Source organism: Zootoca vivipara, chromosome 9, assembly GCF_963506605.1.
Source record: "Zootoca vivipara chromosome 9, rZooViv1.1, whole genome shotgun sequence".
Taxonomy (NCBI): Eukaryota; Metazoa; Chordata; class Lepidosauria; order Squamata; family Lacertidae; genus Zootoca; species Zootoca vivipara.
Window position 1 is genome coordinate 24,071,803 of NC_083284.1, and position 12,661 is coordinate 24,084,463.

General features: G+C 41.5%; 1 protein-coding gene across 1 annotated transcript in view; it reads right to left on the reverse strand.

The window, feature by feature from the left end:
- COL25A1 (collagen type XXV alpha 1 chain) overlaps positions 1–12,661 on the reverse strand; it is a 269,550-nt gene that overhangs the window by 20,467 nt on the left and 236,422 nt on the right. The window contains exons 19-24 of the mRNA XM_060278497.1: positions 12,592–12,654; positions 8,576–8,644; positions 7,018–7,062; positions 4,827–4,871; positions 3,893–3,970; positions 815–838 (exon numbers count right to left, since the gene is read on the reverse strand). Of these exons, the coding sequence (XP_060134480.1) occupies positions 815–838; positions 3,893–3,970; positions 4,827–4,871; positions 7,018–7,062; positions 8,576–8,644; positions 12,592–12,654 (324 nt within the window). The remainder of the gene's footprint in view (positions 1–814; positions 839–3,892; positions 3,971–4,826; positions 4,872–7,017; positions 7,063–8,575; positions 8,645–12,591; positions 12,655–12,661) is intronic.

Genomic DNA, 12,661 nt, shown 5'->3' on the forward strand with positions numbered 1-12,661 from the left:
GAAGCCTCATAGTCTTAACTACGTTATCTTTTTTTCCTAGCAATACTGCATGGCAGAATTCCAGTCCAGCATGCATCCACTGGGGGTTAATGAAAGCAGAGGGCAGAGAAGGAGGAGGAGGAGGAAGAAGACCATGTTCACTGTATCAGATCTTGAGGTACAAGACAAATTTTCAGCTTGCTCAACTGAAATTTCCTTTAACCATGTTTTCCACATCTGGAATTAATACACTTACTTTCTACCAACACTGAACAGGAAAAGGGGCATTTTTTAATGTAAAGAAGTTGCATTTGAGATGACAACTCTGGTTGCAGCTCACAAATCACTTATTTTGGAGCACTGTCATTTAGATCCTAATGAATTCCACAGGATGAATTAAAGAATATTCTGGAGTAAGTGTAATCTGTGTCTTCTAGCACATAACTTCTATAAATAAGTCTTTTCTTCTTCTTTTTTTAAAAAAACCCAATCCAAAACACAAACTACTGGGAAATATCCTGCGCAAGTCCTGCCTTCAAAAATCCCTACTGAAAGAAACTGAAGTGAAAATGCACAGCTGTAATAAAGATAGACTTGTTAGTCTAGCAAACAAAAGTTTTAAATCATTTTCTTTACTGAAATGAATGGGATCGTTGCTATTAATTTCAACTGCAATCCTGGTTTTCAACACTGATAACACTTGATGTAAAAATATATGTAGTGACAAGTCAATATCTGATGAAACAGACACATTCTAAATCAGGCAAGTTATGAACATGCAACACCAAGGAAGAAAACAGCTACAAAGCACTATAAGTCATGCAATAGGAATTACCGTGACAGTTAGGGTGGTAATCCTCTGTTGGCAAAATGTATTAACAGAAGACAATGTTACCAGATGTTCAGTTTGAAATAAAATACTTTGCTTGTTTAGTAATGGATTTCACAGAATTTGGGCAGTTTGGGATAAGCGTTTGACTGTCTCAGATAAATTAAAGAAAACTGTCTTTTTTATAAAACAACAACAACAACAACATTAAACGCAATTGATATTATTCAGTATGATTGTTTTAAAGAAAACGTAGACCTGTCCATCAGATTTTCAGGCACAAGGAACCTCAAGATTTTGAAAAGGATATATTTGCATTGCCAGTAAATGTCTGTGATTCACACATTAGAGAACTTTGGCATCAAAGACGTTAATAAGCTTAAGAGTACTCAGATCTTAAATACTTTGTGGAATGTGCTGCATAGGTTTAATTACTGTTAGAATTTTTTTAAACATGATATTCTTGTGTATTCTTCAAATTCCAATGTTTCCAGTACGGTCAGGACAGATATAGACCTACTAATCTCAGAGATACACCAGCAATTTAAGACTGTGGTCCTTATCAGTAAAAGTAAAGGACCCCTGGACAGTTAAGTCCAGTCAAAGGTGACTATGAGGTTTTGGTGCTCATCTCGCTTCAGGCCGAGGGAGCCGGTGTTTGTCCACAGACAGTTTTCCGGGTCATGTGGCCAGCATGACTAAACTGCTTCTGGCGCGATGGAACACCATGACTGAAACCAGAGCAGCGCATGGAAACGCTGTTTACCTTCCCGTCGCAGTGGTACCTATTTATGTACTTGCACTGGTATGCTTTCAAACTGCTAAGTCCAACTCAAACACATAGGCACATTGTGAGAAGGTAAGTGGTACAATCCTCACACTTTTCCTGATAGTACCACATAGTCTTTTAGAAAAAGAACAAGGTCTCATCAAACTTTGAGAAGCTGTGCTGGTTACATACTATTGTTCATGAATTGCAGCAAGACTACTAGAGTAAGAAAACACTATTTGCTATGCTGATTGTTTATAAAAATTATCCTGCACAGTTATTGAAGAACCCCATCACCTATTGTCTGCATCTAAAAGAATATTACTGTACTTTGCTTACTTCCATAAAAGAGTGGTATCATCCTAACTAAGAATCTAGCATCTAGCATTGTAAGCTCTCTGTAAGGTGGAACATTTTCAATTATTTCATGTAAAGGAGTTACAAAGAATGAAGCACACTAATATTCAGCTCTGCTTAACACCATGAAAAATGACTTGAGAAGCACCGTGCTTGTCTATTTTGATTTATAGCCTGCACTGTTCCTTGAAAGCGCTGGCTTGATAACAAATTTATAGGGCAGAATAAAGGAAACACAAGGATTATTAATAAAGGTATAACTAAAGCAACCCCTTGCTTATCTCTGACCACTAAACTATCTCTGACCACTAAACTATGACTCAAATAAAAATCCTTGCATCATTTCCAGAAGACAGTCCAAGTTGGATTTTGGCAATCTGCAAATGGAAGGAAAAGGGAATCCCATAGCTGAGTTTAAAAATATTTCTCTACATGCCCCTGTTGTAGCAAACTTGGCATACAGATAATTGTTGGAAATGGCCTGATTCATTTGGGACCTATAGTGTTTAGAGCTTTGAATTCATTTTCTCATCCGAATGGCTGTATTAGTTTTAAATACTCCTTTCTTTTCTGGTAAATTAATGATTCCTAATACACTGGTTTTGTCATTATTGTAAACCTAGTATTAATACCTAATATCACTTTATGCAATATTTACTCCACACACTTTATAAAATGTAGGATTTGAGGATCAAACCTCTCTTTACAACTGTTGATCCTGATCTGCAGAAATGAAAGTCAGAGATGGACATCTATAGTGGCCTGGCCTTTGACATCCAATATATATGGTTCTTATGTTTGTAAATTGTTTTAACCATTTGTGATATTGTTGCAACTCACCAAGGGATCTTACAGGAAAGGGCATGTATGAACTCAAGCAAGCAAGCAAGCAAACAAACAAACAATTTACTATTATGGAAAATAACAGCTACACAGGTCATGTATGAAAAAATATTTAGCTTGAAATACAGTTTGTAAAGCAGTTTGCTGGAGTACTGCTGCTGAAGGACTTAATGCTTGGCAAAACTAGACGAGGTGAGTCCAAATTTCATAGAAGCCATTATTTTTCCTGAGATTTTTCTTTCTCAGCCCCACTCTCTTAGAAAAAGATCACTTTAAATATATTTTTCCCCTCTAAAAATTCTCAACTTTTTTGGGTGAAATAGTCTCATTTGGTTTTGAATTCTTACAGTGTTCTGTGCTGCTTGAATGAAAATGACTTATTCTCTAATGACCCATGTAATGAAGTTGAAGGAATGATTCAGAGGAACTGCAAGCCAGCCAGCAAAATTCTGTCTTATTTTTTGGTTTATTTCTCTGGTCTTAAGCACACATCCAGGAGAACAGCCTTCTTGTTGTGAGGAACAAAGCCAATTCCTACTTGAAACAGCATTCCAAGTCCCGAGGGGAGCTAAATAACAGCCAAATTCTGAATTTTCCGTAAGTTCAGTGGGCATTGACAAATCTCAGAAGAGAGGAAAAGATCACTGCTAATTATTAGGGTACAGCTGACATATAACAATACTGCTGTTCATCTTCACTTGGAGATTCAAAGACTGAGCATCTTTTACAAGTGCCTTTAGCTCTACTTACATTGGATGGCTTTTAGACCTATTCTATTCTCATGTGGTTATAGAAATTTTCATCATGGCAGTGTAACCCAGGTATTTCAACAGACTGAGTTGAAATCACCCAAACCTTCTCAGAAATTATTGTCAGACATTTGTGTTTCATATGCCAATGACACCATTTCTCCCTGTGAGTGAATGCACATGGAAGATGGCAGCATAGTGGATATATCTGCAAGAAGATTCACCTAAGAGTAAATGCCCCAGCCTGTAATTGTTTGCTTGACTTAAGTATTCCTAACCAGACCTTTGCTTTTATGAATTGCGGGATACAACAAAGACAGGCAAAAGGTTAGTTCTGCCTACTGTGCATAACTTCTGGTGACATACCTGCAAAGCTTCGTGGATATTGCCATTGTAATCAATAATCTCTGTTGCCCCTTGATCACCTTTTTGTCCAGGAGGGCCCTGTAAAACATTCACCCCAAAATGTTATTTGAATCAAGAGCACAGCATACAAATCACTCACTATTCTCATTAATTTGAGGAAGGCAACATAAAATTTTGCCTGAGCTTCTGATTACAGCACAGTTCCATTCAGGGTATCATTTTGTTATATTACAGAAATGGCATGTTAGCTGCCTGGAAGATTTATACCAGAATATGATGGATTGATGCATATTTCCTGCCTCATTTTCAAACGCTGTACCCAGCTCACACTCTTCAGATAGCTTATTGGTATCACACAGTCTGTGCTACCCAAGGTGTGCAAATGCACATAAAATCTTGATGGCCATGCTTAAGAGTTGATTGGCCTTGATAATACTAATGATAACTTTAGAACAGACAAGATTAATCATCTATTCAATGCCATCAGTGACAATGTGTTCTTTTAGTCTGATCATACCAACGTGTTAAATGGAAAACCGACGAATATTATAACAAATGGAATGTACAGTCTCAGAGAAACACATCACAACCCAGCGTGCATCAGGGATATTATCCAAATCAAAGCTAAAATGTTGCAGATCAAGGCTATAATATTCATTCACAGATAATACCTGTTTCGCTTCTCTAAGGAGTCAACCTTTTAGTGTGGCTGCATACTTTTAGATCTCTTTGCCTATTAACATCAGACAGGTACTCTCGCTATACAGTAGTTTTAGATGCTTGCGGAAAACAATTTTTTATTTATTTCCACAAGCCTACCCAGACATATACTTTAGTTGTTTTAAAATGTTGCTGATTTCATCTGGGTGGCTTGAGGAAATGAGCTGCATCGAATCTCGTGCTGCATGGAATGGCTCAAATGGTAGTCACTTACCCTTGGGCCCATTGCCCCCAAATCACCTTTGTCTCCAGAATCACCCTAATAAAAAGCAAAATAAGTATTTCAAGTTTCACGTGGGGAAGGACGCGATAAACTCACCAACTCACTATGAGTAGCTCTGTCCCATGACACACTTCTCTCCGAGCCTTCACTGGAACCTGCTACTCCCTTTGAAGCTACAAAGCCGACTGCGCACTCAGCTCCACCCCAAATTTAAGCCCCAGGTGCGGACCGGAGTGAAGCCTGCCCACCTGCGGTCTGCCCACCTGGCCCCACCCCCAATGGCACCATGGGTAGGCGCGTTTGAACAGGGGGTTGGAGGGAACGTCCCAACACTCCACATCACTGGGAAGGCAGGCCACCTCCCGGTAGGTCTCGGCAAGGATCTGGGGTGCTGAATGCCAGGAGCCACAAATGGTGCCCTCCATCGCAAAAGGGGTGGTGAGCGCTTATTTCAAGCTTCTCCAGTTAAAAGAAATGGCAGAAAGCACCAGAGATCTATACAGAAATATGGGCAGATACAAGAGAACCATTGGTTGTAGCTGAAAGGCCAGACATACATACATGACAACATTGGAAGACAGGGCTCTGCACCTAGAGATTTGTTTTAGTTCCACCCATAGCCAGCAACAGATGTGTTTTGCTAGGCTGCGGTCCATATGCAAGTAGCTCACTGTACATAACAGAAGGGCTGTATCTTTGTGATCAGCCTAGACTCGGTATGAGACTTGATTAGGATGGCAAAAGAGTACCCATTTGCTCATAGTAACAAGAATCTAGTGGAAAGACAGAGAAGACTCTAAAAAGACATTAGTACACAGCTCTGAGCTATTTGTGACAGTACAGCTGGGCTTGTGACTGAAGCAAGATGTTTTCAGTGTTAATGTGGTTTTAAATAAGAAACTACAACTATAGCACTTTAGCAGCCTTTGCACAGTGAAACTTCTATTAGCCGACCTTAGCAGCCTGTCTTCAGAGGGTCACGTTGGGAACAGTTCCTCATTGTGCAACATTTGGTTAAATCCGTCCCGTCATCGGTGATCTCTTGAATACAGGGAAACAGTCTGCAGATGTTTGACAGCATCTATCCAGCTAAGGGTGCTTTGTTGAGGGAGATACAGTAGTGTTCAGCCTGATCTAGATGGAGCTGCACTCATTGTAAAGGATCTCGTTCACAGTTTAGTGGTGCTCCTGGATACAATGGTACCTCGGTTTACAAACACAATTGGTTCTGGAGTCTGTACTTAACCTGAAGCGAACTTAACCTGAAGCGAACTTTCCCATTGAAAATAATGGAAAGTGGATTAATCCATTCCAGACGGTCCGTGGAGTACTTAACCTGAAGCGAACTTAACCTGAAGTGACTTTCCCATTGAAAGTAATGGAAAGTGGATTAATCCATTCCAGACGGTCCGTGGAGTACTTAAACTGAAGCGTACCTAACCTGAAGCGAACTTTCCCATTGAAAGTAATGGAAAGTGGATTAATCCGCTCCAAACAGGTCCGCGGAGTACTAAAACTGAAAATACTCAAACCGAGGCGTACTGTACTTAAACTGAGGTATGACTGTATAGCTTTGTCATTACAGCCCCAAACAACATCTAGAGTGCCCTTCATCCATTTAGGCTAGTATTGTGGCCTCTCCTGCACAGTCTGGCCTTTGCTGAATATGCTTTGCTAAAACTTTGGATTTACTTCTTTAATATGTTACCCACAGGACTACCTTTGAAACAGTTGTATTCTGCATTCTGGATCAAAGCAATTTAATAAAAGAACAAAATGAAAGAAAACACCACCGAGTAACAAAAAAAGAAAAAGAAAAAACTTTTATAACCAGAAGCAGCATAGTTAATACTCTTCAATCATAAGTTTAAAACTATCAAGAACCACACAGAATAAGAATGTTTTCACACACACACACACAAAAGAATAAGAATGTTTTCACTCCCTGCCTAAACACCATCAGGGATGAGGCTAGTCTTTGAGGGGAAATTCCACAACCAGGTTGCTGGCACAGAAAAAGGCCTTGTGCTATTTTGTTGTCACTTCATTTTAATGTAATCTTCCCTGCAAACTGTTTGCTTGAAGGGCAGTTTATACACATATAAAATAAACTAACCAACAGACCACAAAACCTCACCACATCACATTGAATCAATAAAACCAAAATTTGCTTACTACTGACCTTCGACCCCTTTGGGCCTCTAGCTCCAGATTCGCCTGACCTCCCCTGGATGATGGAAAACATACAAGATGGACAGGAGAAATGAGGACAGAAAAAGGAAAGTGAGAAGAAAAGGAATTAGTATCAGCTACCTGTAAAGTTAGTGCAGGGATGGGGAAGTCATAGCCCTCCAGATGTTGTTGGACCAGCAAGCATGGTCAATAGGCAGAGATCACTGGAGCTCCAGCTTAGCAACATCAGGGGGCTACAAGTTCCCCATTACTGGTGTGGTAGAAACACTTCATTTTACAGTAATTACAACTATGCTTCTAAATAACAGATATTAATGCAGGTATATGAATGATGAATGATTTAGTATTAATGAATCCAGGCTACATGATAATTCTTGCTACATCAGCTTGAAGTGAAAATTTAGGTTCTGGTTGTTTTTGTTTTTAAAAAGAGACTTGAAGACCTTTGCTAAGAAATATCCAGGGAATTTCTCCCCACACCCTTCCTGAATTCTCTCAACATGCCATCCCCCCAGACATCAACTTGTCAGATATAGTAACCATTGCAAATCAAGAAACCAATTTGGATGGGTCCATATACTCAGAATAACGAAGGAAATAAAACTATGCCTTTGTTACAGAGGGTTGTCTCCAAAAAAAGTTCTACTCTGAGCAACCCCACTGAAATTAATAGACCTAAGTTGGTTATGTCTGCCCTTTGACAGTAAAGGCCCACCTCTTTTGCTGAATTTATACTGCTCTGCCCAAACAGAATGGTTTTGTTTGTTTCATAATTGCAATAGTTTTATTCATTTTTATAACTGTATATTCAATTGTTGTAACTCAGTTTAGGACTTTATGGTGAAGGGCGGGCAAGATAATTTTACCAATAATTTGCCCATTAATTTCAGAGGAGTAGAATGGATCTACTCTGAGTATGACTAATATTGAATACTACCCATAGGCCTGTAGTTAATTCTTATCTTAATATTTTGGGTAGCTCTCAGACCTTTTGAATAAATTACATTGATGCAAGCAATAAGCATACAGAATTCCTAAATCCTATTGTAGCAGGAAATTAACAAGATAATGGAATGTACATAGAAATACTCCTTCCCGTCTCAAAGATGGAAAGTAGGTTAAGGTTGCACTCATATAAAAACTCACCTGGCAGTAACTTGATGAGACTTCTCAGCAGACATAGGATTGCATTATTAATATTTTATTTTATTTTATTTTATTATTTGGTGGACTTGAAACATTGCAATGGTAAGCACCTTAGGTTGTTAATTCTGCATAGGCATCTCTGAAAGTCCTAAATTTCAATATTGCAATTATGAAGAAGAACCTTGTGCAGGTTTGGCTTTTAACATTTTACATAAATAATTTCTGGCTGGGCTGTGCCCCAAAGTGACCAGCATAAATTCAAATGACTTTTGTAGTGCACTATAAATCATACTGAAATTTATTTTTATCACTAGCAGAGCTTTTATATTTTAAGAACACACACACCAAAACACAAAGCTCCAAAATGCACACTTTAATTGTCAAAGTTAAACCGAACTGACCTTTGGCCCTGGAGCTCCAGGCTCACCTCGTTCACCTTTCCCAGGGGGTCCTGCTTCTCCCCTTTCACCCTGTCAAAAATTACCAGAGAGAGCAAGATGAGAGGAAAATATTATAGAATACAGGCAACAGCAGGCATGGTAACTAGCCATTTTAGAAACATTAAAGAGCATCATATCCTGAACATATTTCAAATGGAGAGCTGATAAGCACAACACAGTGACAAACTTTTCTTTTGGAAAATAAATTATGTTCCAGAAGTGGATGCTTATTGCTACTTCATCTGAATTGCCAATGTTAAACTACCGTGAAAGTTTCAAATGCTATGGATTAAATATGAATACGAAGCACAGGGGGAGGGAGAAGCGAGAGAGATAAAGCTACTCATTTTTAAAGTGCTTTCATTTTATTAGTTCCAGTGTTTTAAACAATCACCAGAGTCTTAGATGCTTTCAGTTCTTCATTCTGTTTTCAAGGTGAGCAACTGGGCAGCTAAGCAGAGGGCGATATTGCCCCACCCACTGGAAATTTAGTGCAATAGTTCAACTGAGAAGCGAATGCATCAAATGTGGATAGAGATTTGATTTTCCAAAGAACATTTGTGGCCTCTAAAGCAGGGGTAGGGAACCTGTGGCCTCCCAGATGTTGTTTGTCTGTAACTCTCGTCGGCTCCAGATAGCATGGCCAACAGCAAGAGATGATGTGAGTTGGACATCTGGCCGAAAGGCCATGGGCTCCCCATTTCTTCATCAAGTGAATCTGAAAGTTTAGAAGTCTCTAACGCTCTGATTAAGGAGAAAACTGAAAGGCAGTTCAGGTTGTACAAATAAGAACATGCTCAGAGCAAAGAGAGTAGTCCATATTATTTGTTATTATACAGCCCCAAGATAGTGAATGATGGTTTACAGAGTACAAACTCCTTGTCCTGAAGAGCTTGATGTTAAAATAAAATAAACTGCTCTACTCAAGAGTGCATTATCAAGGGACCATACCTAACACTGGGCCATAGAGGCAGAATGGGTTGTACTGCTTACCCTGCTGCCCCACAGTCTCCCTGCCCAAGCTGGCAGATATGGTCTTGCAAAAAACCCAGACAGTAGTCCTAAGGGATTTCAATCACATGTCCTGATAGCTTTGACTGGGCCAGCTGGGCTATTCCTGTGCAGAAACACCCAGAGCTAGTGAACCAATTGTAGCTAGTAAAAGGTACTCCTTGCAGCTGAGGTCACTTATGCCTCCATTGGCAAGCTGGGCCCCTGTAAACGTTTGCTGAAATAGATATTGCACAGCAGACTAAAGGATTGGGGGTAAAAGGAGAAAAGTAAATTCAAGGTGGATCCACAGCATCTATTTAAATCACAGCCAACACACATTTAAAGCAGGTGATTTCCCCCAAAGCTTCATTGGAACTGTAGTTTGATAAAGATACTGGAAATTGCAGGTTTGCAAAAGAGAAACTAGCATGCTTTGGGGGAAGACATGTGTGTTGAAGGCACTTTAAATGTTTGGTACAGATCTGCCCTCAATCATTAGTCCTTATTTACCAAGTTCCTAGAACAACCAGCTGGAATAGAAAATGTTCAAGGGGAGGTGGAGCCAAAAGCTTGTGGTCTCTCAGCTGAGCTCTGGTTGCATTCTCATCCTCCTTCTACAATGGCTGCTTCTAGTGACACTCGAGGGAGAGAGAAAACAGAAGAAGCTGGCTTCTCAGCAGAGCCGCCAGGGGCGTAGCCAGGATCAAAACTAGGGGGGGGGGCAAGCCATGGTCGTTCAGGGGCGGGGCCAAGGCACGGAAGGGGAGGGGCCACGAAATGGGCGGGGCTAAAGGGCCAGCGGGCCTGATGACATTGTGGCGGTGGCAGCAGCGGCCACCTTGTGCTTCTGGGGCTGGTAGCGTTGGCGGCTACCCTGCTTGGCTGGAGAGGACGGGAGGGTCGGGCAGGCGAGAGGGGGTGGCAGGGCAGGCGAGGGCGAGGCAAGACACGGCCGCAGCCACGACGGCTCCGAGGCGTTGCTGCATATCAGCATAATATTTCAACCATGGTTCAAGCCCCACCTTAGGAAAAAAATCCTGCATTTCAGGGGGTTGGACTAGATGACCCTTGTGGTCCCTTCCGACTACAATTCTATGATTCTATTGATATATTACCATAGCATATGCATCATTCTGCTTTCTTGAATTGTCCTACTCCTAGGCATAGCATCCAACTCCTAGAGGCCTAGGTGCCCCCCCCCCCAATTACTGGTAAATACCGTATTTGAAAGAGTCATCCCCCCATGTTGATGGGCTTTCTATGTGGGGCTTATCTGCCCCCCCCGGTATTTTATTAAGGATGGAAGAGGGAGGGAAGGAAGGAAGAAATAGAGAGAGAGATAACTCATATTTGTGGCTGTCTCTGGATGACGCTGTGATGCTGGAACTCTGCAGCAAGAGGACAGGAGGGTCGGGCAGGCGAGAGGGGATGGAAGGGCGGGCGAGGGCGGGGCAAGGCATGGCCGCAGCCACGACGGCTCCGAGGCGTTGCTGCATATCAGCATAATATTTCAACCATGGTTCAAGCCCCACCTTAGGAAAAAAAATCCTGCATTGCAGCGGGTTGGACTAGATGACCCTTGTGGTCCCTTCCGACTACAATTCTACGAATCTATTGATATATTACCATACCATATGCATCGTTCTGCTTTCTTGAATTGTCCTACTCCTAGGCATAGCAGCCAACTCTTAGAGGCCTAGGTGCCTCTCCCCCCCCCAATTACTGGTAAATACCGTATTTGAAAGAGTCATCCCCCCATGTTGATGGGCTTTCTATGTGGGGCTTATCTGCCCCCCCCCCCGTATTTTATTAAGGATGGAAGAGGGAGGGAAGGAAGGAAGAAATAGAGAGAGGGATAACTCATATTTGTGGGTGCCTCTGGGTGACGCTGTGATGCTGGAACTCTGCATGTACAGGAGCCTTGTAAGCAGCTTTCTCTCTGCTTGATTTACAGCAGTCACGTCCAACAGGTAGATTGTGATCTACCAGTAGATCACTGGATGTCTGTGGTAGATCACTGGTAGGTCACTGGCACCCCTAAAAAAAGCTCACCCAAAATTTTCCTCCTCCCTCAAAAAAGTTGAACTATGACCTGAAGCCCTAAACAAAAATGGGCCTCCCTCCCTTCTAAAAGAAGCTCAACAAGTTTGACCTAAACCCCAAAAAACAGGGCTTCCCTTCCTTTTAAAAAAACTCAACAGCTTTGACCTGAACCCCCCAAAAGGGGGTAGATCACCCCCAGTTTTAAACTCTGAGTAGAGTCTCTTGGGAGGTGGCCACCCCTGATTTACAGTATACAGATGCAGGAGGAGGGGTAGACTGGAACACCAATGCTTTTTATAAACATCACTGTGTCTGTCAAAGCTACAGCCTCCCCCCTTTCTTATTCACTTCTTTTTAGCCTTGCAGAGCCACCTTAGTCAAATTGAATCCTCTGAGTCTGCACCCTCATTAAATCGCTAATAGAACTCTTAATGCGCCTGAATGCTCATTAACAACTCCCACTTAAGAACAATAGGGTGAAATGGTCAGCTATTGAATCTTGCCTGGGGATATATGCTCCATTGTCTTAACTGCTTAACTACTGGTAGCCACTTTGCTTTATTTATTTGATGTGTTTTTGTTACTGCTGTGCCCCCCCCCCCAGCAAGCGGAGACTTAGCTGCTCTTGCTAAAGCAAAGCCCTTTCCACTTCAGTTTTTGGAGGGGAAAAGTGCTGGTTATGGTCTGTAAAATACATTATTATTTTTGCTTCTAGGGGGGGCAGCTGCCCCCTCCTGCCCCCCCTGCCTACGCCCATGAGAGCCGCCAGTGAACCCGATTCTATTCTCTCTTTCAGTTCCAGCAAAATGTACATATCACTTCAGTTTGGCTTTAACGGTTGGTTGGGTGAATGCGCTTTGGTCTAGGATAAGGATTAGGTTTTGAATTAATATGATATGAAGTAAGCTACATACAATAGGGGGGGGGAATGTGAAACATACCTTTGTTCCTGGCAATCCTGGCAATCCAGGTTCTCCCTGTGGTCCTATGAAACCCGGTTCACCCTTTGAA